At 50.2% G+C, this 21,996-nt stretch overlaps 1 protein-coding gene across 10 annotated transcripts in view; it reads right to left on the reverse strand.

Moving 5' to 3' along the window:
* Positions 1-18,782, reverse strand: part of sox5 (SRY-box transcription factor 5) — a 74,350-nt gene extending 55,568 nt beyond the window's left edge. For 2 of the 10 annotated variants that reach the window (XM_062560330.1, XM_037459776.2), the window contains exons 1-3: positions 18,509-18,782; positions 8,322-8,517; positions 1,527-1,743 (exon numbers count right to left, since the gene is read on the reverse strand). In XM_062560330.1, the coding sequence (XP_062416314.1) occupies positions 1,527-1,743; positions 8,322-8,517; positions 18,509-18,585 (490 nt within the window). In that variant the 5' untranslated portion in view covers positions 18,586-18,782. Of the gene's footprint in view, positions 1-1,526; positions 1,744-8,321; positions 8,518-16,831; positions 16,995-18,508 lie in introns of those variants that run through there. The other 8 variants (XM_037459779.2, XM_037459774.2, XM_037459778.2 and 5 more) reach the window with 6 other exon arrangements.
* Positions 18,783-21,996: the final 3,214 nt, after the last annotated feature.

Below are 21,996 nucleotides of genomic sequence, written 5' to 3' on the forward strand. Positions count from 1 at the left end.
CTACACTCTAAAAGTGTGTGTGTGTCATTGATTGGAAGCAGCGTGCCAGGGTGTGTGTATGCGAAAGGGAGAGAGAGAGAGAGAGAGAGAGCAGTAATATTCCAGGCCTTTCATAATGATTAAAGCTTTCATTAAATTTTCATCCCAACCTGCTGTTTGCTGCTAATGGCCTTTGTGAGCCGCACAGCCAAACAATAGCCAGCCGGGCCCAGAAAAGGGATTCCTATCTGGCGTTCAATACTGGCCCTCGCCGTTCCCCCCCCCCTCCAGCCTCCCTCCACATTTCCTTTTGCCTCTCTTCATCTTTTCTCAGCATCCCTTTTCTTCCTCTACTCTCTATTCTTTCATCCTTTCTCTTTTGCTTGGGCTGGGCTTTTCTGTGTGTGTGTGCGTGTGTGTGTGCTGGTTGCTTTTGTTCATTTAAACGTAGGGCAGATAATGCTGCGGGTTGGTTTGGAAGACGCACCGCTGGAGCAGTCGGCTAATGGGGTCTGAAGACACTGTGCTCTCTCTTTGCGGTCTCTCCTTCACTCTTCTCTACCTCAGACTCACTTTACTCCCCTCTCTCCCTCTATTTCTGCGCTCGCTCATATAGCAAGCAGTACAATGCAAGGTGTTCTTGCCTGTGTTAAGTGAAAATTCACCTCATAGAGTTCTTCAATTATTATGTAATATTTAGTCATTTCAAGATGTTGAAGCGGTCAAAATGTATTTTATTAGCAAGTAACACTGTAGTGCTCAAAATATTTAAGACGCCTTGTCAAAAATGAGGGCCCTATTTGTCACTGAAAGGTCACTGGTGTTTGTGTCTTGAAATTACGTGTTATAAGACATTTCTGCTGCGCACAATGATCATTTTTGCTGCGTGGCACACAAAGGACCTCCAGCAAAATAGCACCGTGTTATTAATACTACCCCGTCAGTTGGACACCTGTTGGTAATCTCCTTATCACGTTAACACTTTCACATACCTCTCATACTGACTCCAGCCCCCCTTTAATGTGCCCAATGGGAAACGAGAGCCGGCCATGGGCTAATTTTATCTCTTGACTCCAACTGTTAGCCCAGGGCTGAATTTGAGAATAAAATGTGGTGGCTAATCGAGCTAAGCTATGTGGCCCTGGGCGAAAATCTGCTTCGGTGTCTGCAACAGCGTGTGAAATGTTCATCTGAGGGCAGAGAGAGAGAGAGAGAGAGAGGAGAGAGAGAGAGAGAAATCCCCAGAGGGATTCAGAGCCGGTGGGGAAAAGTGTTGAGACACGTTTAACCCTCATTTAGCAGATAGCATGAGCGTCTTTCCCTCCTTTGAAAGGAAACATTGGGGGGGGCGGCATCTTCACGCACGCTGTTGCAGACAATACCACACACTCGCACGCACACGTCCTTGTGACAGACACGCAGCGCGTGCGCGTGGCAGATCAACAAAGGCCCGCCTCTCGTCTGAACGCGTGTGTGAGTCGGGGCGTGGAAGGGAAAAGGACGACAGAGAGCGAGAGAGAGATGGCGGGGGCGCCGGCGACACTCACCTTCCGGCTCGTTCTTGATCAGCTCCTCCATCTTGCGCTGCTTCAGCGTGTCCACCACGTCGGCCAGGCTGCCCTTGCGCCTCTCGGGGGTCCCCAGGGTGCCGGCGGCGGAGCCGCCGTCGCTGCAGGGCCGCCCTCCGCCGTCCTCTTTGCCCGGTGAGGTAGCGTTGTGCTGCGGGTAAGGGCTCAGGGAGATCCCCTTGGTGGTGTCATGCTCCTGGAAGGGTGGCAGGGCAAAAGGGGAGAGGGAGGTGAAAGAAAGATGTGAACTATTAGGTACGAAGAAGCAAAAGTTTTAGACGTAAATAAACAAAGTGGGAAGAAATGGGAGGAGGAGCTGGCATACGCCCTTCATTATCTCCATCTTCCTCACAGCTCAGCTGTCATCCCCGGCCAGTTATCTCAAGTTAGGGCACATTTCTTCTTCTTCTTCTTCTTCTCCCCGTCTCTCACATCCCCCGGCAATCTGCATTTGTCTGACTTGGAGGTACTTGACAGAGCGAACACATGAAGGACAGGCAAAGACTCGGAAAGTCACGCTAACTCTTCTTTACAAAGGCTTCGTCGGCACGGCTTTGAGGGACGTCCAACTCTACTGTCCCCGATCCCGGGCCCAAAGCTTCAACTCGCCGTGCGATTTGCGGGCGATTAATGCCGAGGATGCAACTCCATCAAACGGGACAATCACACACAAAAATAATAAATGGAATCCCTTTTTTGTTTTAACAAAGCTTTGGAGAGGTGTCAAATCATTTCCATAAACTCATGAAAGGGAGTAACAAAAAGAAGAGTCAGATTGAGGGATACAGAACATTAAAATATACGGCTCAGAGCGAAGTCGTGCATTTCGCCAAGCTGTCGTGAGGAATAATTATCCAACTGTCCAAGTTTGAAAGGGCTCTGATATGTGCAGTTCAATGACCTTCAGAAATAAAAGAAAAGAAAATGAAATCAAAAGAAACCGTTGATTCCCAGATGTCCTAATTTTGAACCTTCTGCTCTTTAACAACATCCTGCAATTGATTTTTTTTTTTATTTCAAAAGATTACCGTGACAAGGTTGGACGAGGACACCATGACAAAAGGAAGAAGCGGCATAACCTTTGACCTCAATGCCGGCTGAGCCCGGCTTACAGGGACGCCGCCGGGTACGGCGCCCTGCCGTCTCAGCGCACAGGTGTGTTAACGCCCGCCTTGTCTTCTCCAACTACTGTCAGCTCAGCGCTCTGTAGATGCGAGGGTCAATGGTCCACGGGGTTAATATTTGGCTAATATCACCGCAATATGGAGTGCGTCACACACACACACACACACACACACACAGACACAAGCACATTCACGGGACTTCTGACTGCCTGAGCGTTGGCGTGCGTGTGCTCAGAGATCATTAACTGGGCGGCCTGCTGGTGCAAGTGAAACGTAACGCGGAGATCACAGTCCACCATGAAGTCATCTACAGCCCAGATGACCCCCCACGGATTGCATTCTTTACCGTTGGCCAGTTAAAACGAATGAAACGACTCGGGACCAAACACCTCAAACCGGTGTTCGGGTTTCAGGGAATGAAGCGGGAGGCTTTCAACATGGCCGGCGCTTAAATCGGTGTGCGAGGTGCAGCGGACCCCTCTCACACAGACTCCTCCACGCGCTGGATAAGTCAGCGATGCTCAATTATTCACTAATCCTCGACAGCGGGGGGGTTGATTGGGGGGGGGGGGGGGGGGGGGGCAGTCGCACGAGTACGAGTGGCGGAGACGAGGCCTCGGACCCGCCGCTGTCAAGGATTGGCCCCGCGCCGCGGGTGAGGGGTGTGAGGAGGGGTGAGGAGAGGTGGTCTTGCGATGAAAGACTTTGCTCTTCTCTGTGCCTCGACGGCTCGGCCCGGCTCCTCGTCTCCCTCCCTTGCTCCCTTTTCTCGCTCCCTCCCTTGCTCTTCAAGATTAGGGAAATTGAGACTCCGAGCAAGCGGCTTTTGTGATCGCGGGTTGCGTCAGCGCTGGCACGCCGCGCGGCAATGGAGAAGAGACAGAGGAGCGCAAGTGGGTAGAAGTCAAAGAAAAGGAGAAAGGGGAAGGGGGGGAGAGAGAGAGGTGATGTTATTAGAGGAAATGAGAGCGAGCAGGTTCACAGAGAGATACATGAGGGGTGGGGGGGGGGGGGGGGGGGAGAGGGGAAGGCAGGCATCTTGAAGGCAGCAGTCACACCTGTCACATCCCATTTATCTAATCCAGCGCCTACTTAAAAAAAGCCGCACTCTGTCTTTCGAGAAAGATGTCGCGCAAAACAAAACAAACAGAGTACGAACATGGGGGAGGTTAGGGGGGTGTGTGTGGGGGGGGGGGGGGGGATTTCTCCGCGCCGTCGCCAAATCTGATGTCATCTCGCGCCGTTCAACAATGAAGGTCATTTCCAAATCAAGGGGTATTAGCGAGGAGCCGGGGCTTCTTCAAACATCGGCTAAATTAGGGCTTGTGTCATTATTCCCGTGTGAAGCCAGACAGACGGCCTCCTCCCTGAGGCAACCTCAATGGCTTATGTTCCCCCCCCCCCCACTACCACCATCAACCTCGCAGTATTTAATCCACGTGCCCCGCCGACATTCCCACCCCGTTTTGATTCGGTGAAGTCCGACGCAGACACACACACACACACACACACACGCACACGCGCGCCCGACCTCGGCGGCCCGCGAGCTCCCGAGAAAACTTTTTTTCTCATCAACATGCATTTATTCATGAGTACAAACGCAAATTCTGGCTAACTGTAAACCGCTCATGCCCTCCTCTCAGGTTTTTGCAGCCATTTCCGTGCGTGCATGTGTGACACCGTGAGTGCACATAGCCTTTAGGTGTGTGTGTGTGTGTGTGTGTTTAATGTGCGAGTGCCTGCATATATGTATTTATATGCACTGGATGTGGCAGGCTGGCAGTGTGGGCGGTTCTGCCTTTAGTTTGCAGATGTCAATTCTCTTCCAAAACGACTGGAACAAAGTAAAAATTGCGCCTCACTCTCTTTATCCTTTTACTGCCTCTGCAATGGAACCGAATTAAACAACTTTTGTCTTCTTAAGCTCATCTGTGAGGGGAGGTTGGTTTAAAAACACGCAACTCGTGCCAGAAAGAGAGGGGGGGGGGGGGAAATAAACATCCAAAAAGATTTCTTTTTTTTTTTCTACAGCCAGCACAGATGCCACCGTTCATGTTTCTCTTCTTCTTCTTCCCTCCCTCCTTCTCTGTGGACCGATGGTAGAAACTCCCGCTCCCTCTCCCTCCCTCCCTCCCCCCACCATGGCCTGACATGTCTCAGGCTGAGCAAGGTGTATGTGTGACGAAAAAAGAAAGCGATATTGGGAGCTTGGCGCGTCGTTTCGGATCAAGGCATGGACAATGTGGCAGTGGGAAGAACTGGAAACAGCTGCTCGATTAAAATCCTCTCACACACACACACATGTCACTGATCACTCCTGCAGGGGGGTAAAGACTTAGCTCTCCCGCCAGAGCTGCCAATCTTCACGACATACACTTAACACACCTCCGATTACACCGCCAAACACACACACACACACACACGCATGCAGCAAATCCCCTTACATGCTACGGCTAAACACAGACACTGTCAGTTCTGACTTTGAGGTCCCTCGGGCCGGCACAAGTGTTACTTCTTATCCTCCTGTTACAACAATACGGTTGAGCTACTTCGATGGAAGCCCCCCTCGAATTAACAAGAAGAAAAAAGTACCACATGCGCAATCATTTGAATTAATTACACAAAACATTCTTATTCTGGATTCAAGCGCATTGTCCGAGAACCCCACACTTGGCCTTTTCCTAATCTAGAAACGCGCAGCTGTATTTTCTGTGCTCAAAATTGCAGTCTGCAGCCAGAATGAGCGGCAGAATATCTTACCGCGACCCCTCGCTGTTGACAGGCGAGCGTGTGTTGATTCATTAGTGCATCACTGGCATGAGAAATTAAGTGTGACCACTGTGTCTCAAGACTGCTCAATGACTGTGTTAAATCTGTCAAATTTCGCATGCGCACACACACACACACACTTCATCACACATGGAAATTGCACAAAAAAGAGGGGAAGAGAGAAAAATGATAAAGGAATAATGCCTGAGAAAATGTCGCTATGGTTTGCTGCCGCAGTGGCCCGTGTCTCGTCCGTTAGGGAAATAATTAGGGTTTGTCCATAAAACATCTGTGAGAGAAGATGCTTGCCTCTGCCTGATGACAAAACAAATATAAAAACACCGGAAAGAAAAAAAGAAAAGAAACTTCATATGCAACATGCAGCCTTATCAAGTGCGCATTAAAAGGCCCACTGTAATAAGTCACATTTTTTTTTATGTGCTTACTTTGGGGGCTAAAGTAACACATCCTTTGCGAACGTCATAGCTGGGCCTCCGTGTTGATTGGCCGACCTCAGTGAAGTGCCACAAAAAACCCAGAAACACTCTCAGCCAATCCGGGTCTGGCGAGGATACACCTCACACCCAATAGAACACCCTTTAAAGCTCCACCACGTTCATTATGAAAAACACCTGCTTCATGCCGAGTGCCGCGGTGTAGCTGAGCGCTTCTCCGCCGCCGTGTTCATTTACTAATGACTGGATGAAGCTGTAGCCTCTGCCCCCCCTGCCTGACTTCCAAGTCAACCGGAGCCACCCCCCTCCTCCCCCACATCACATAACGACAATTGCCTTGAGAGTGACAGACCCCCGCCCCACTCCCTCAGAGTCCCCCAGACACCCCCCCCACCCCCCACTCCGCTTTAAATCTCTCCCTCTCTATTTCTCTTCATCCACTCTTCAGTGACAGTCAGCTGCGAAGGGATTGAAGCTGTAAACCCCACCCACCACCACCGCCACCACCCTAAAAGAAAACTTAACACACATCTTACAACATGCCAAGCAGGCAGTTGGATAAGACCCCATCCCGCCTGATAGACACACACACGGACACACACACACACATATAACCCTGGCTTGCCACTTCATAAGCCACATCAGCTATTATGCTGCATATGAGAACACCCCCCCCCCACCCCCCACACAAACACACACATCAACTCTGGCTCCCCTTCTGCTTCCAATTCATTGACTAGACAGCAGTCTTGTACGGATATTTAAGACGCTTTCAGGAGGGGACGGCAAATGAACCAACTGTGTTCAAAATATTAATGATTAATTGATGGTTTTAAAAAAAAAAGATAAATCTATCCAAATGAACAAGGAACGATCTAATCCACGTCCACAACAGCAAAAGATAACCCGGTGTGTGTGTGTGTGTGTGTGTGTTTCCCCAACGGTCCCAGGACTTTGGTTTACAGCCGGCACCTGCCACACATGCAGAGTCCAGGGTGGGAGAGGCCTGCCGGCTAATCAGCAGGGCTAATTAAATGAATCAGCTCTCCATTACTGCTGCTAAGCACTGTTTCATTGTTTTACTGCACGCAGGGCCGTTATTGTCCGCGTGGTGAAGGAGGGGGGAAAGGTCGCCCGCGGCTATCAGAGCGCTGCTGTGACAATCAAGGTGAGACCAGGAGAAGACAAGGCGCACCATAAAGAGTCGTTCACGTCCCCTGAATGGGTTAATAACCCGTTTGTCACAGTGGAAAGTCTACATTTCACTGCGCAGACATGATTTTAAAAAGGGGCCTAAATAAAGCACGGCAGCAACACCCGAGAGAGTCACATAATCGCACTTATGTACCGAAACATGCATTGTAAATCACACCCTACGTACGCAATGCTGAACTGCAGGAGTCATCTTCACAATGCACACACACACACACACACACACATGAAAGGCCATCCGCTAATATTTAGCATGAATTACACACATGAAGTGTGAACTCCACTGTACAAATACGCGCGGAGACAAAATGCACGCAGACCTGCGGAGACGGACACTCGGCCGCCGCACAATGTCCCACTTCAGCCCGGAGGAAATGACTCACTGGAACGGCTCGGCTTTTTACAGTCACGCAACCGGGCATGAAATGGGCTCAAGGCGAAGAGCAGGTGTCGCGCGCGGCGGAGCAAAAACACGTGTGCACCTAAACAGGAGCCTTGAACCTTCCATTTGGTGTGTGTGTGGGGGGGGGGGAACTCAACTAAATAAAAACCAGCGCCAAAGTGCTTTTCACACGGAGACAGTCAATTCCTCTTTAGAAAACTCACTCTTTTCATGTCTCAGTCAGCCAACATACGTCTGGTTTCCACATTGTTGGCTTTGTGTTGGGAGTTTAAAAAGGTGACTCTCAGTTACCATTAGAGTTTCCACATTGTTGGCTTTGTGTTGGGAGTTTAAAAAGGTGACTCTCAGTTACCATTAGAGGAGTAAACAACATACCCAAGTGAAAGAAGCAGTCGCCATCCAGACTGTGTGAGCCTTCGCTTGGTTTTCAATATGCAGAATAATTACCCATCGCTTGAACGGAAATTCTAGGAAACCAACACAATTCTAATAACTATATTTACATAAACTAGATTATAATCCCATTTCAGACATTTTTACTCAAGCGGACTTATGTACATCGACACTAGACGGACACACATGAAATCTTTCTTTAAATTTGAAACAGAAGTTAAAATTCTCAACGAGGATGAAGTTTTACATGACAGAGGTCATGTGACTACCCGTGGGGGGGTCGTGCCGGATGCAAACGTCTCTCGTGGCGCTCAAGGCTGCCGGCACCCGTGGGGGCCGGGGGGGGGACACTCACAAACACAAGAACGACAATCGGATGCAAACCAAAAATAAATAAAAAGCCGGTGGCTGTCCTCACCATGTTGGGGGGGCTGTCCAAGTTGCGGTTGGGGGGCGAGCGAGGGGACACCTTGCCGCAGTAGGAGACCAGGGGGAGGTGGATGACACTGCCGAGTCCCTCGCTATCCCCATCATCCATTCGCTGTCTGCTGGTTGCCATGGTTACCTCTCCATCTGTCCCCCCATATGGAGAGGCTGGTCGCTTGGAAGACATCCTGGATAGTAAAAAAAGAAGGGAGACAGAGAAGAGAGAGAGAGAGAGAGAGAGGAAAAACAAGAGCAATATTCAAAGGATGATATAATAGGTCATGTGATGGTGGCGACAGGAAGTGTGTTTGTGTGTGTGTGTGTGTGTCGTTGTATGTTCCTGTTTATAAGACGAGTTCCTGTGAACTGCTGGACGGGCTGATCCAACTCTCTAGCCGCCCGGCTGCGTGCCTACTGTACGGGAACCTGTGCACGGGGACACCTTTAAGTCGTCCCGGCAGGTGTTCGCCCAATCCCAATCCAGCTCATCCACCTGCACCGACTCCCCCTGCTCCTTCTCCTCTGGGTTGGCCCTCCCTCAGTGGCACCAGGAGTCCACACAATGTCTTGGCAGACCTTCAAACACGCTCTCAGGTCTTACAGTATGTTTACCGTAGAGGGGAGTAGGAAGGGGGTGGGGCGGGGGGGCGGGGGGGGGCATTCAACGTTCACGCGTTCCAAAAGGTCGGGGCCATTGCTGCGAACGGAGCCCGCTTGCACTGGCTTTGTGCAGGAAATGACCATGCCTCGACAATGGGCTTTCATAGAGAGAGAGAGAGAGAGAGAGGCAGTGGGGAAAGAGGAGAAGTAAAAAAAAAAAAAAAAGAGTGAGAGTGGTACGCGCGGTGACAATAATGTGTGTTTATGAAAACCTCGGCAGAATAGAGGAACCGGAGGGAAGTAGCTGGCAACACGAAGGCCCCGCTGTTTGCATTTGTTACCGCGGCTTTGTTCCCCTGAAAAGGCGGATAAGGATATAAAGCCACATCTATTAGGTGAACTCTGTCTCACACGAGGTAAATTTGCCTCCGTGTACTTCAGCTGAATGGAGATGCAGCGACGACGCAGCTATAATAGAATATAATGTGCTTCTCAGCATTGCCTGAGTGCTTTCAGATGCACTTGTCAGCCTTGAAGCCGCTGCGACTGTGACCCTGGGTAATAGGCTGCTAAAGCTCAGTCTCGCAGAGCGGTGGGGGGGGGGCGTGGATGGAGGGACGGCTGAAATTGGGAGGGGAGGGAGGGGAATAAGCAACAGGCTTTCCGACTCTCAAAGGCCGGTCCTTTCCCCCCCCCCGCCCCGCTTCCTCTACTCTTGCTCTTCCGTCCGTACCTCGTCTGTGTCCCATTTGCTCTTCCTCCCGCTGGCCTGCTCTCGCCCCCCCCCCTCCCTCCGTCCCTCCTCTCTCCTCGCTCGCCTCCGGTAAACTGATTACACTCTTGACTCTATTGGATTTCCTCTGGACTGTACATCTGGCATTGTTCCTCGGAGCAGCCCCGCCGCTAATTCATTGCTTATTTACCTCCTGACAGTGGGAAGGAAAGCCGTATCGAGTGGCGCTCGGCGGAGGCGCTGAGGAGGCCGCCGCGCTGAGCGACATGCCGGCTTATCGCGTCGCGGAGATGGTGGAGGAGGATAAGATAAACTTCACTCCAGTGATACCGTGATAAAATAAAGAGGGGAAAAGAAATAAAGATGGGAAATAAAACTCTGATGTAATTTAATAACCAGTAATTGTTTTGGGGAGATTTGGCCTGTCACATTTATAGGAATTATAGATAATTTAATAACTGAGACCAAAGTAATAATTGGTGTTATCATATGCATATTGCTGAGTTGTGCAAAACTATGTTCTAACCATCACACAATTATGCTTCACAGGTTCTAATCAGCAGACAATGTGCACAGACCAACACCCATGGACTGGTTACATATCTTCTTCATCCTTCCCGTCCTGGACAAAAGAGACACCAGTAAAGATGTTTGTTTCAACTAAATACTGACGAGACAAACCGGCTCTCATGACATCCAATTCATAAGAGCGCTGTAATTCCACTCGTTATAACATTTATGATGCTGCTGGTAGAACTGTGTGTGTGTGTGTGTGAACGGTAGGGCCAGCTGTACAAACTGAACACACACACACACACATGCGCATACATAGAACAGAGGCCCGAACACTGCAGGTCTGTCTTCATCACTGCCTGTTTACTTTACCTCCTTTTCACTCTCTCACAGTGGGCCCTTTTGTTTTAGAGGCGCGCACACAGGCACACACGGGCACGCACACACACACACACACACACACACACCTCACCTAACCCCAACAAACAGACCTGGGGTCAGCTCTGGAGCCTGTCACCTCACAGATGTTTTGCACTTTGGCCGTTCTCGTGAGGTATTTTCGGTTCAGCTTTTACGGGCCGTCCTTTAGCCGGTAGCCGCGGCGACGTCCCGCGACGGGTCGTCGGCGGTTGCACATTAACACGGAAACAACAACACCGATAATTCCCGAACTCCGCGGGGCCACCGAGAAACTCCTCTCGCCTCGAGAGAAAACAACACCGTGGCAAACATTTAATTGTGCTTTGTGCATTTTTTTAATTTACTCCTTCTCCCTCCTCTCTGTTTCCCTGCCGACACACCCCCCCCCCCCCATCCATCACTCCCCCCCTCCCCCAAACTCTGCTACCACTTCCCTTAGAGGTGGGTGCCCGTGAATGGGGAGGCCGTTCACAGCTCCTCTCCGGCTGTAAAATCCCTCTCTTCCCTCCCGTTCGCCTTTGAAGTGGAATTACGGCACAATTGGGCACGGCGGGTGTGCGGGCTACGCCGGCTACGTCTTCTAAAGGTGGCGGCGGCGGAGGCCCGGCGAGGACCCTCGGGAGGAGGCCCGCTCGGGGATTAAGACAAGATGTCGTTTCACTTGGGAGATAATTCACGGGTCGGAATTACACACCACTTGCATGATTTTTCCACCGGGTCCGACAACGTCAGCCCGTCACTCCGAATACACGCTGGTAGCCATAGAAGGGGGGGGGGGGGTGGGGGGATCACATGACATAACACCAGCACGACAATCATACCAGTGTGGGGCTTTTTTTTTTTACAAACAATATCAGTGAAATCCAAAGAAACACAATTATAATGGCTTGTTTGTCTCTTCTGTCCACCAAAGTCACATAACAGGAAACTGCCCCCCCCCCCTCCCCCAACAACCGGGCCCACGGTGAGAGCGCTAAGCTGAGATTAGAGCGCCACTTCCCCTTGGCTTTTTGATGATTAGCGGCTCCTCGGCTAAGTCCCTCTCATATCACATATGTCCACTGCCGTTAAGTCACTAATCGGACGGCGCCGCGCGTCCATTAACGGGGCCCAATAATCGCCACGGCCGGTGGTTAACCGTCTCCTGGCCCTTGGCTTACTGTAATCGACGCGTCCATTTCACGTGGGCACGTCAGCAGCCGCAAGCTCACGCCAAGCAAAGCTTACGAGGAGGGGAGGTGGGGGGGGGGGGGGATAACGCAATAACAACAAAACAACAAAAACAATGGGGAAGAGATTGGTTTCAGCTTTACTGAAGAGGGAGAGAAAGACAAAGCAGCCGTGTCACAGGCTATCTCACACACACACACACACACACACACACACACACACACACGGCCGGGCTCTCTGGCTCTGTGTGTCTGGCTGCTAACATAATCATGGTGCTAACTGCTCTTGTTAACTCCTCTACTCAGAACAAGCTTTCAGGGAGCGTGGGAGCCGCCTCTGGAGAATTCCACAATAAAGTGTATGCGCGCGCATGTCTGCATGCCTGCGTGCACGTGCGCGCCTGCGAAGTTACCTCTTATTATTTTAACCGGCAATCGTCTGCGTTAAAACATTTTTTTTTTTTTAAACGGATGAATAAAAAGTACCTTTAAGAGTCAAAGTGACATTTTGTGTTGTTTTGATTTTTTCCGGGGGGGGGAGGGGGGGGGGGTTTGTGGGATTCTTTCCCTTCCGCCACCTTGTGACTGCTATGAAGTGGCTGCCTGTCACTCAGGCCTATTTGCGAGGAAATGCGAGCTACCTTTGAAATTGCTCTCCGAGGGAACGGAAGGGCATATCAAAATAGTTGAGCGGAATGTGCCTTTTAGATAAGGCACCCGTGGCGTTTTGCCTCGGAGGAGCCGACCGCAACATTTACATCCGTATGACACCTCGGGCGGGAATTTAAACAAACGTTTCCCCTGTGCCGCCCTATCAGGCGCTTTGTTGCCATCGCTTTCTCTTTCTCTCCCTCTGCCTCTCGCTGTTCCCTGTCTCCGCTTTCCAAACTCCTTCCCTTTCCGTCTGCATCCCTCTGTCACACTCTTGAACTTATTTTAACACCGTCTGTCCTCCTGCCCTTTCCCCCCCCTCTCTCTCTCTCTCTCTCTGGTGTTGCCTTACTTACTGTTCCCTCTTTACACAATCAGCTGTTTGTAAGAATGTCGCTCCATCCCTCCCCTCCATCCCTCCCCTCTCCTCTGTGCAGACTCTTAAGGATATTGCCTAATATCTATTTATACGCTGTCCTTTTGAACGGTGGGAAGAGTGGGGCAGCGACACGGAGGCCAGGCTGAGATGGAAGGGATACAGAGTGAGAGTGAGGACCTCGGAGAGGGAGTCAATGATGCCGTCTTCCCAAGTGTGTGAAATTCATGGAGCAGCAGACTTTAAAAGCGTAAAAGTAATTGTTTTTACACATTTTGATGTGAAATTGAGTGTGGAAAAAAGGCCAAAACAAATATCCGGAGTCCATAGGGCAAAAAATGCCCATTGAAAAAGGCTTTCCAGAGATGTCTGGACACAAAGTGTGACTGCACCGTGAAGCAAAAAATGTTCTGCCTGTTAGCGGGGAAGCTGCTGCTGAGCGCTTCATTTCCCCCGATGACTTTCTCCACTGTAACAGTGTGTAAACATCGGGGGAATGCGAACACAGCTCCTGCCTGTGTATGCTCACACACACGGACACACCCTGACACACACACACACACACACACACACACACAAAGGTGCAGACACACACTCAGCCTCACGCACACAAAGCATCCTCTGTGAGATGCCCTAAATGGGCAGCCGACAGCCCAAACCCTGTTTCCTGTGCAGCTTAACCACAAAAGGCAATAACACACAACCTAATGTCACCGCTGTGAATCACACAAACACACACACACACTAGAGAGACGGCAGTGTGTTGTGTGTACGGCGGAATGGGGGTGCTCCGAAGACTCACAGGGCCTCCAGGACCACCTCTCTCGCCCTTCCCTCTCTCTTAGTCACCGGCGAGGCATCGCTCGCCACCTTTTTGTCTATTTTTCCCCCTCTTTTCCAAAAATGAGTACGTCTTCACAGCGAGTCACCTTGACGACGTGGCCGTACGTGACCACATGAGCGAGGTTTAGGTAAGGGGGGGGGGGGGATCGTCGACGCATCCGTCTGCTCTACGAGGCTTTTGTCGTCATCACTTCGAGGGCCGAGTGAAAACCGATCGTGGGAAAATCTTGAGTGTTGCCACAGAAGAAGGACGGAGAGAGAGAGAGGCAGAAGGGGCAGTGAGGGGGCGCGTAAGGGGGGGGGGGGCGGCTGAAGAGAGACAGACGGAGAGAGGAAAAGTGCATCCGGTGGACGGCGGCCCCCGTGCTCCCCTGGTGTTTTGCGAGGGGGAGACACTGCATAATGTTTATTGAGCGAGGGACAGTGTTTTTCCATTGTTGCGCCAGGCCACTATTTGTGCTGCATTTGTTAAGCAATCCATAACCGAGTCACAACATTTGTCTCACTGTCAGTGACTTGGCCTGCCCCCTGTACACCAGACACACACACACCCGGCAGGACTGCACTTTAAAACTCTCCCACCTCGAACCCAAATGGTCTACTCTTTTTTCCCCCTCTGCCGACCCGGTCTTACCCTCTCTATATATATATATATTCAACTCTATTCCCCCCCTCTCTCTCCCTCCCTCGCTACCTGGAAAGACAAGGGTTTCATTGTGGCGCACTGGGAGGTAGCTCCATGCCTCCAACACTGTCTCCTTTTGTAGATTGGACCGATGGTAAATTGTGTGTGTGTGTGTGTGTGTGTGTGTGTGTGTGTGTGTGTGGGACAAAAAACGGAGCGAGACAAACACAGCCCATTAGGATTCGTCTAAGACAAGATGCCTGAATTGATGGATGGTTGATGAAGAGAATGAAGAAGAGGAATGTGAATCGCAGATAAACACACACACACACACACACACAAGGCTGGAGTTCTCATGCTCTGTTGACGATGCAATACCTCCACCTGACCTTTGACCCCGGCTCTGCAACTTCATGTCACATCACCAGACTCAAGCCTGGAGGGACACCTCTGTCGGTCTGTCTGTGCTTTCCAAAGACCCAGTCACCTCACCGCTTTATCCTATACGCACACACCCCTCCTCCCCCATCCATAAACAGCAACAACAAGTACTAATTCTGCCAAACGCCCCCCCCGCACCCTCCTTTTCTTCTATTGGCTATCAGAGAGGGTCAGCTGATCGCACCGTGGTGGCAGAGAGTTTGAGGGCTGAAGGGGGAGGGTGAATGAGGGGAGGAAGTGGGGGGGCTCTAGCATTCTCCTCTGGTATTTTTCTGTCTGTCGTTCTTTCTTTCTTTCCCTTTCTTTCTCTTAGCCCCCCCCCCCCCCCCCCACCCCACCCCGCTCTCTGGATGGAGACACGGTTATCAAGGCTCTCTGGGGACAGACAATATGGTCCAGACAATGGCCTCTAGTCTGAGGTGGTGGGGGTGAGAGAGAGAGAGAGAGGGGGGGAGGGAGGGAGGGGAGGTAGTGTGGGGTGAGTGGGAGGAGTGGGGAAGAGGCCGGGACAGGGCCACAGGGGAAGAGAGGGGCAGAATGGCGTATTAGTTTGCAAAGCACGGACACTCCACTCAATTACTCTAGTCGCTCCCTCCTTCACACACACACACACGCGCACACACACACGCACACACACACACACACACACACACACCACTTTAATCTCGGCCTTTTAAATGAAGTACAGAGACACCAGCACTGGAAGCAGCACTGCTCACTTAAATTGGAAACAAGTTTTTTATCGGATGCCACAAAAAGTTCTCCCTTTAAAAAAAAAAAGAAGTGGGCGATACAGCTATGATTACCAAATGGAAACCTCAAAAGTGATTAAAATAATACGAATAAACAGATCGACATTAAGCAAAGGCACATTATAGAAAGTCATGTTTAAGAAGCAAAGGTGCTGCAGCTGCAGAATGGCTTCTTTCAAAATGTTTTAATATTATATTAATGAATAATCATTTCTGCATAGTGTGTAATCATAATGCTGATTTTGGTGATAATTGTGGCGCCAAATTAAAATACTTCATATTTTGATCCGTAACTCAGAATTCTTAAATTGATCATTACTTTGTAATAAAAATCTCAAGTAACAACGGCAGAATTCGCTACCTTCAACAAAAAAAAAAAAACAGTTTGTCTCAATGAAATCCTTCCGGATGGCGAGCGTTGCTGAGTGCGAGGTGATGTCAGATTGTATCTGAATGAGTCCCGCTTCAACCGCTCAAAAGTGTTGACACAACCAGTGGCAGTCACACAAACACACACACACACAAAAACACCCCAATAAACCAAGGGGACAAATGGAGGGGTGTGAAAATCCACCACGGCCTTAACACCACATCGACAGAGACCCCCCCCCCCCTTAATTTCTCTGCAACTACCCCTTCTCCTGCTCATCAGGGAGGAATGTGTCACTTTGACCGCATCCCTTCACTTCATCTCCCCATCTTCTTCTTCTTCTTCTTGCGTCTCTCCGCTGTGTTTCGGTGGCTTTGGCTCCATCCCGTGTTTTTTCCTCCCCGAGCGTGTGCGTGTGCGTCTGTGTGCTTTTCTGATGAGGCCACGTTGGCGAAGGCAGTCCGCTTCCACTCTTTTCAGCTGCGACTGGAAACGCCGTCAAACGCGGCCGCGCGCTCGGAGACAGCGAAGAGCGGCTCAAATCACGGGAGACGTAATTGGAATGTGAAATTACAACGTGACATAATGGGACTCAGAGAAATCCGCGCTGTGGCGAAGCATGAAGTGCCTTCTGAGGCGAGTGATCAAGAAGGAGATGAACAAAAACCCACAACACGAGACTTTTGTTATCTTAAATAAAACAAGGGGGAATAAATGCATGCGTACGCCGCAAAGTAGATTACACATGTACGGCAACAAATAAAGACAATAGTAATAAAAATGACAGTTGGTATTTTCCCAACCTCTTCTAAAAACTCAGACAAACTCATCCTCTCATCCGCAATTTTGGATCAAACCCCCGTGAATTCTCACAACAATGCAATTTAGGGGGAAAAGAGGAAGTGGGAGCCGAGTGGTAGTAAAGAAGAAGAAGAAGAAGAAGAAGAAGAAGAAGAAGAAGAATTTAGTGCGAGGGGCGACGGGATGAAAAAGAATCACGGACACTTACACAAAGGCAGGAACCGAGAGCATCGCGACCACCGAGGCTGGAGAGCACACACACTGGCTACTCACACACACTCCGCTCCGCACAGAGGCTGCTGCTCGACACACACAGGAAACACACACACACACACGTACAGAAAGAAAGACACACATAGATCCACGTACAAATGCACACACGCACACACACACACTCGGGGACCAGAGCCACAGTGATGGAGTGCATTACTGGAAAGCAAGAGTTTTGAAGCGCTCTCCTCCTAAGTCATTGTAATCCCTGCATTTATCTCCATACATTCTGCTTTTGGGTGTAATCCTTTAAATTTTTAATTCCTACTAGCTGTTGTTATCTTTCTCTCTGGCTCTCCTTAACCACTTTGCAGGATTGAGCGGTTTTATTAAAAACAGGGGGGGGGGGGGTCGCAACATCTAAATGTGTTCTTAATTTAAGGGGCCCCTGAAACCCCCCCCCCCACCCTGCCTCCCCAACAGCCCCAAATGCAACCCCACCGACCCCTTAGTTTATCTCGGAACAAAAGATTCGTTTCATCGGGGGGGGGGCAAAAACAGAACGATACCTTTAAAGCAATAAAAGTCGGGAAGCAGGGGATGGGAGGGAGAGGCGTGCGTTGATATTAAAACGCCGGGTATTATAACATAATCTGTCTCTCACGGCATTAGCATCAAACAGCCATTATTCCAGCGGCGAAAAAGCCACTTGTGTTGACAGCGTTGGGTGGAGGGCACGGGTTCGCACCTTGGGAAGGGAAGCGGGGGCCCCCGCACAAACACCACACTGAGATTAACATTAGCATAAGGCAAGAAAAAATAAAAACAACAACACCAGCGGCAGCAGCAGGCAGATTGACAATAGGATTACTGCGCGTTTGCGTGTATTGAATTTGGATTAAGTGAAGAAATAAGTCAATTTCAAACGGAGGGCAGGGTGTAAACATCTCCCATCGGGGTCGGAGGAGTTGTTCCTTTCGTCGCCTCGGTGGCGTCCAAAAGTGAAAAATATCTCTGCGCAATTGTGACTTGTTTGAGGAGAGCTCAAGGAGGCCACCGGAGGAGACTTATAATAGGACGAGACGTTGAAGCAGAAGTAAATAAAGTGCAGGTGAGGCGGGAGGACATCGGGACTTTGACAGGAACTCTCTGAAAGAGAGGCGCCTTTTCTCTTCACACACACACACACTGATTAAAGAAGTTTGTCTATGGAGGTAGAGAAATGAATGAACACAACTTCAGTCAGGTGGGATAGAGGAGGAGAAGTGGGACAAGTGTGTTACTTCTGGTGGGGGGGGGGGACCATATAGGAACATGCACACACACACACACACACACACACACACACGTTTATGTATTGCCTGCTTCACCCCAGCTTTGCGTGGTGGTGTCTCTCCCGAGAGAATAGGAGTTGATCATCAACTCTCCTTCCCTCTCTCAGCCTGTCACACACACGCGCGCGCGCGCACGGACTCCAGCCTAAAACTCAGCCGACCCGTTGAGACACTTTGCATGCTTCAAACACACACGCACACACACACACACACTGAGTCTCTTCTCACTCATGTCTCTCCACTTTCTACTCCCCATGTCTCTTAAATATGTCCTGCTACGTCCTGTCCTCTGACATCTCTACGTGAATGTGTGTGTGTGTGTGTGTGTGAGCGTCACGTACCTGTTACACTCCTGAGGTAGCTCAGGCTCAGTGAGCATGCTGGAGTAAGGGTCCGTCGCTCTTGTCAACAACAACATAAAACAGTCCCACAATGCTCAGATGAACAAGGTAAGTCTCCCCAAAACAAGACGGGAGAGAAGTGATCATTCAACCTCTCACACACTGCCGATTCTCTCTCTCTCTGTCTCTCTCTCTCTGTCTCTCTCTCTCTCTCTCTTTCTGTGTGTTCCTCTCCGTCTCTCTACTCACACACTTTCAGCCTTACACCCCTCCCTCCCTCTCTCTCTCTCCCTCTCTCTCTCTCTTTCTCTCTGTGTGCCTCTGTCCCTCCTCTTCTCCCTCCCTCGCTGTAAGCTGTGAGATCTAGGCTCAGCTCTTAAAGGGCCAGCAGCAAAAGGCTCTTCCTCTATCAGTGTGTGTGGGCGAGTGTGTGTGTGTGTGTGTGAGTGTGAGCAAAGGGGAGGGGCCATTTGACCATAGGGCTCATCACTGCCGGTGCAAAAACACAGCAGTGCTGCCCCCTTCCCCAAGTCCATCTCTCCCTCCCTCACACACACACACACACACACACACACTCACACGGACACACGCGTTCTTGGTTTTCACACACAGACAACAGTCAGAGATCATGTAGACACACTTCAGGGTGATCAGACCACAGTGAGCCCTCATACATAGCTTTTATTAAGCTACAGGAAGGGAATAAATCAACAGGAGGTGAACCACGGTGAACTGTGTCAAACACACGCACACACACACACATAAAACCCTACTTTACTGCTGCAGATCTTGGCGGGTAAAAAGAAAAGCACACATGATTCCTGAGGCACTCGCACAGACACACCGTGTCCAGACACAGAAGACATAGCCCTCACGCAAAGAGACGCTAACAACACCGCTCTGGACTCCCGCGTGCTGAAGTGGTTAACTCGCGTCGTTCCGGGGCCTCTTTTACTGTCACTGTGTGTTGTGGTCGCTCTCCGGCACGTGGCGTGCCTTTCACATGATCGGCCTCGCTGACTGAATAAAACGAGCCATGACACGGGATCGATATGAGGAGAAGCCACAAGGTTCTTTCCCTGCGACGCAGTGGCACAGTGGCCGTCCCACATTTCTATGACGGGCGGATCCGGTGTTACCCTTTGCTGACCGAGTCACAGAGACCAGACGGGAAGGTTTTTACAGCAATGGCTAACTGACCATTGTGAGGCAGTGACGTCATCTTGTACAGTTCTCTCTCTGTTTCAAACTTTTTGCTCACCTCCTACCCACTCCTGTCTTCAAACGCAGTTATTCTAGCTATTAGTTTGAATAGACTGTTTATGTGATTTTTTCAATGCCTTTCAGTATCAATGCAGAACAAGGACGAGCCGTTCGGGTGTGATGCACATCATCCAGCCAATTCCGACCTCTTTTTCTTTTTTTCATTTTCATGGCCATAGTAGAAAATGAGATGGTATATGAATGGTTAACACATCACTTCTTTGTGCCTTTGTTTTGATGCAGCGAAAGGCAGACATTCGAATCTGAGACATTGGAGCCGTTTTGCGACAAGAAGACAGCTGAACACTTCCAACGGAACATATGCCCAAGCTCACATGGATGGGTGAACACACACAGAAACCCTCACCAATCACCCACACCCATTGTGTCCTCAGGTGTACGTACTGTACTGTGTGTGTGTGTGTGTGTGTGTGTGTGACCTAGAGAGTGCATGCTGCTTCCAGCCCATAGTGCTGCCAGTCACTATTAGGGGTGTGTGGTCTACGTGTCACACATACGGCCAATCCAGCTATTGTTCCGGGGAGTGCAGAGAAAAGCAGAGCTGACAGACTGTCACTTCTGCGATACTTTAACACACACACTAAGACACTGACTCGAAGACACACACACGCGCACGCCCACGCGGGGGGAAGGAGGAGAGACAGCCAGCCCCCGTCACTGAACCCACTGTAGACAAGCACACACCCAGTGTACAGTCACACATACACACACATACTGCATGATCACGTTGTGAAGCTTTTAGAAGTCTTTACACAATAAGAAACTTTGAACGGACAATAAAACTCTTATACATATACTTAGTGAAGAGTCTGGGGCTTTCAGCCAAATCAAGCAATTCTCCTCAACAGGTTGGGGATCATCACTTCATTCAGTTTCCTTTCAAAAGCAACAGGTAGTGGAGCTCAGGCTGGAAGTACCAAGAGACGGCATTACGACCGCAACCGGCATTGAAAACATTGTACTCTTTCTTCCAGAAATGCATTCACTCCTCTCTGTGTCAGCCGTTTGATGACAGTGCTCGCCATGAGACGCCAACATGAACGTGTCTATACCGAACAACAACCAGCGGGCATTAGCTCCCAGTTTAGTCAAATTCATGGTCAAACGGCGAGAATACTGTGGGACGGCTGAATCTAATCGGATTCCCCCGACTGAATTAGGGCCCGATTGGAAACGGTATCTCTCCTTGACCCCGTAAACAGCTGCGCAACCAATGATAACCTCATTTGTGCATTATGGAAACTTAATTTCCCCATTATGCGGCGGATTGTGCGGCGATCGGCCAACACAACTAAGCGGCGCTGACCTGGGCACAACCCTCAAAATACCAGCTGAGAGAAAGGGGCCGAGGCTTTGGCTCGCCACATTTTGAAAAGATGTTTGTCATTACCATTCGCACAATGGGCACGGCTAATAGCGCCTCTCCTTTCAGACTTCTCTTTGCCGTGAGCCGAGCGGCGATTCATTGCGACTCGACAATGGATCACATGCTAGGTACCGGGGGGGCGACGCGCCGGATAAGGAGCCACTAGCTTCTCACGTGGAAGCCATCATCTGCAGTTAAAAGGTGTCGCTGAGTAATTGCGTTGTGCTCGGGGGAAGAAAATGGAGCGGGACCACTTCACCTGGGCGGGAGACAAAAGGGGCCTGTGAAGTCACACAGAGGTTCATAACACAAGCTGTGTTTTTAGGAGGCAGAGAGGGAGGTGATATGAGCAACATCAACAGGATATGCAACACACACGCACTCACACACAACTTCACACAATAAGAAATAAACTGACAGTGAGAGAAAGACAGGAACAAAGAGAGAGCAAGATGAAATGGCAAAAACATGCAAGAACACACGTACTGTACACACACGCACACACACACATGTTCAGTAAAACACACAATCATTCACAAACACAGGAGCAAACACCCAGAGAAGCAAGCATGTACTCACACAAACACACACAGTCCATTACAATGAAACCGTTGACGGGAGGCCCCAGTGTCGGGACCCTAACAGCTGTACTGCATTAGGGGCCGACCATGTGCAGGGGCACGGAGAGACCCTAAACATCCCAGCCTGAAGACACACACACCCACACACACACACACACATATATTTAGTCACACATATCATCATAACCCATACATTATCACAAACATTTGCGCAAGAAATTATGCAAATGAGCAGACACACACGTCTGACACAATGT

Source organism: Pungitius pungitius, chromosome 2 (genome assembly GCF_949316345.1).
Source record: "Pungitius pungitius chromosome 2, fPunPun2.1, whole genome shotgun sequence".
Classification (NCBI taxonomy): Eukaryota; Metazoa; Chordata; class Actinopteri; order Perciformes; family Gasterosteidae; genus Pungitius; species Pungitius pungitius.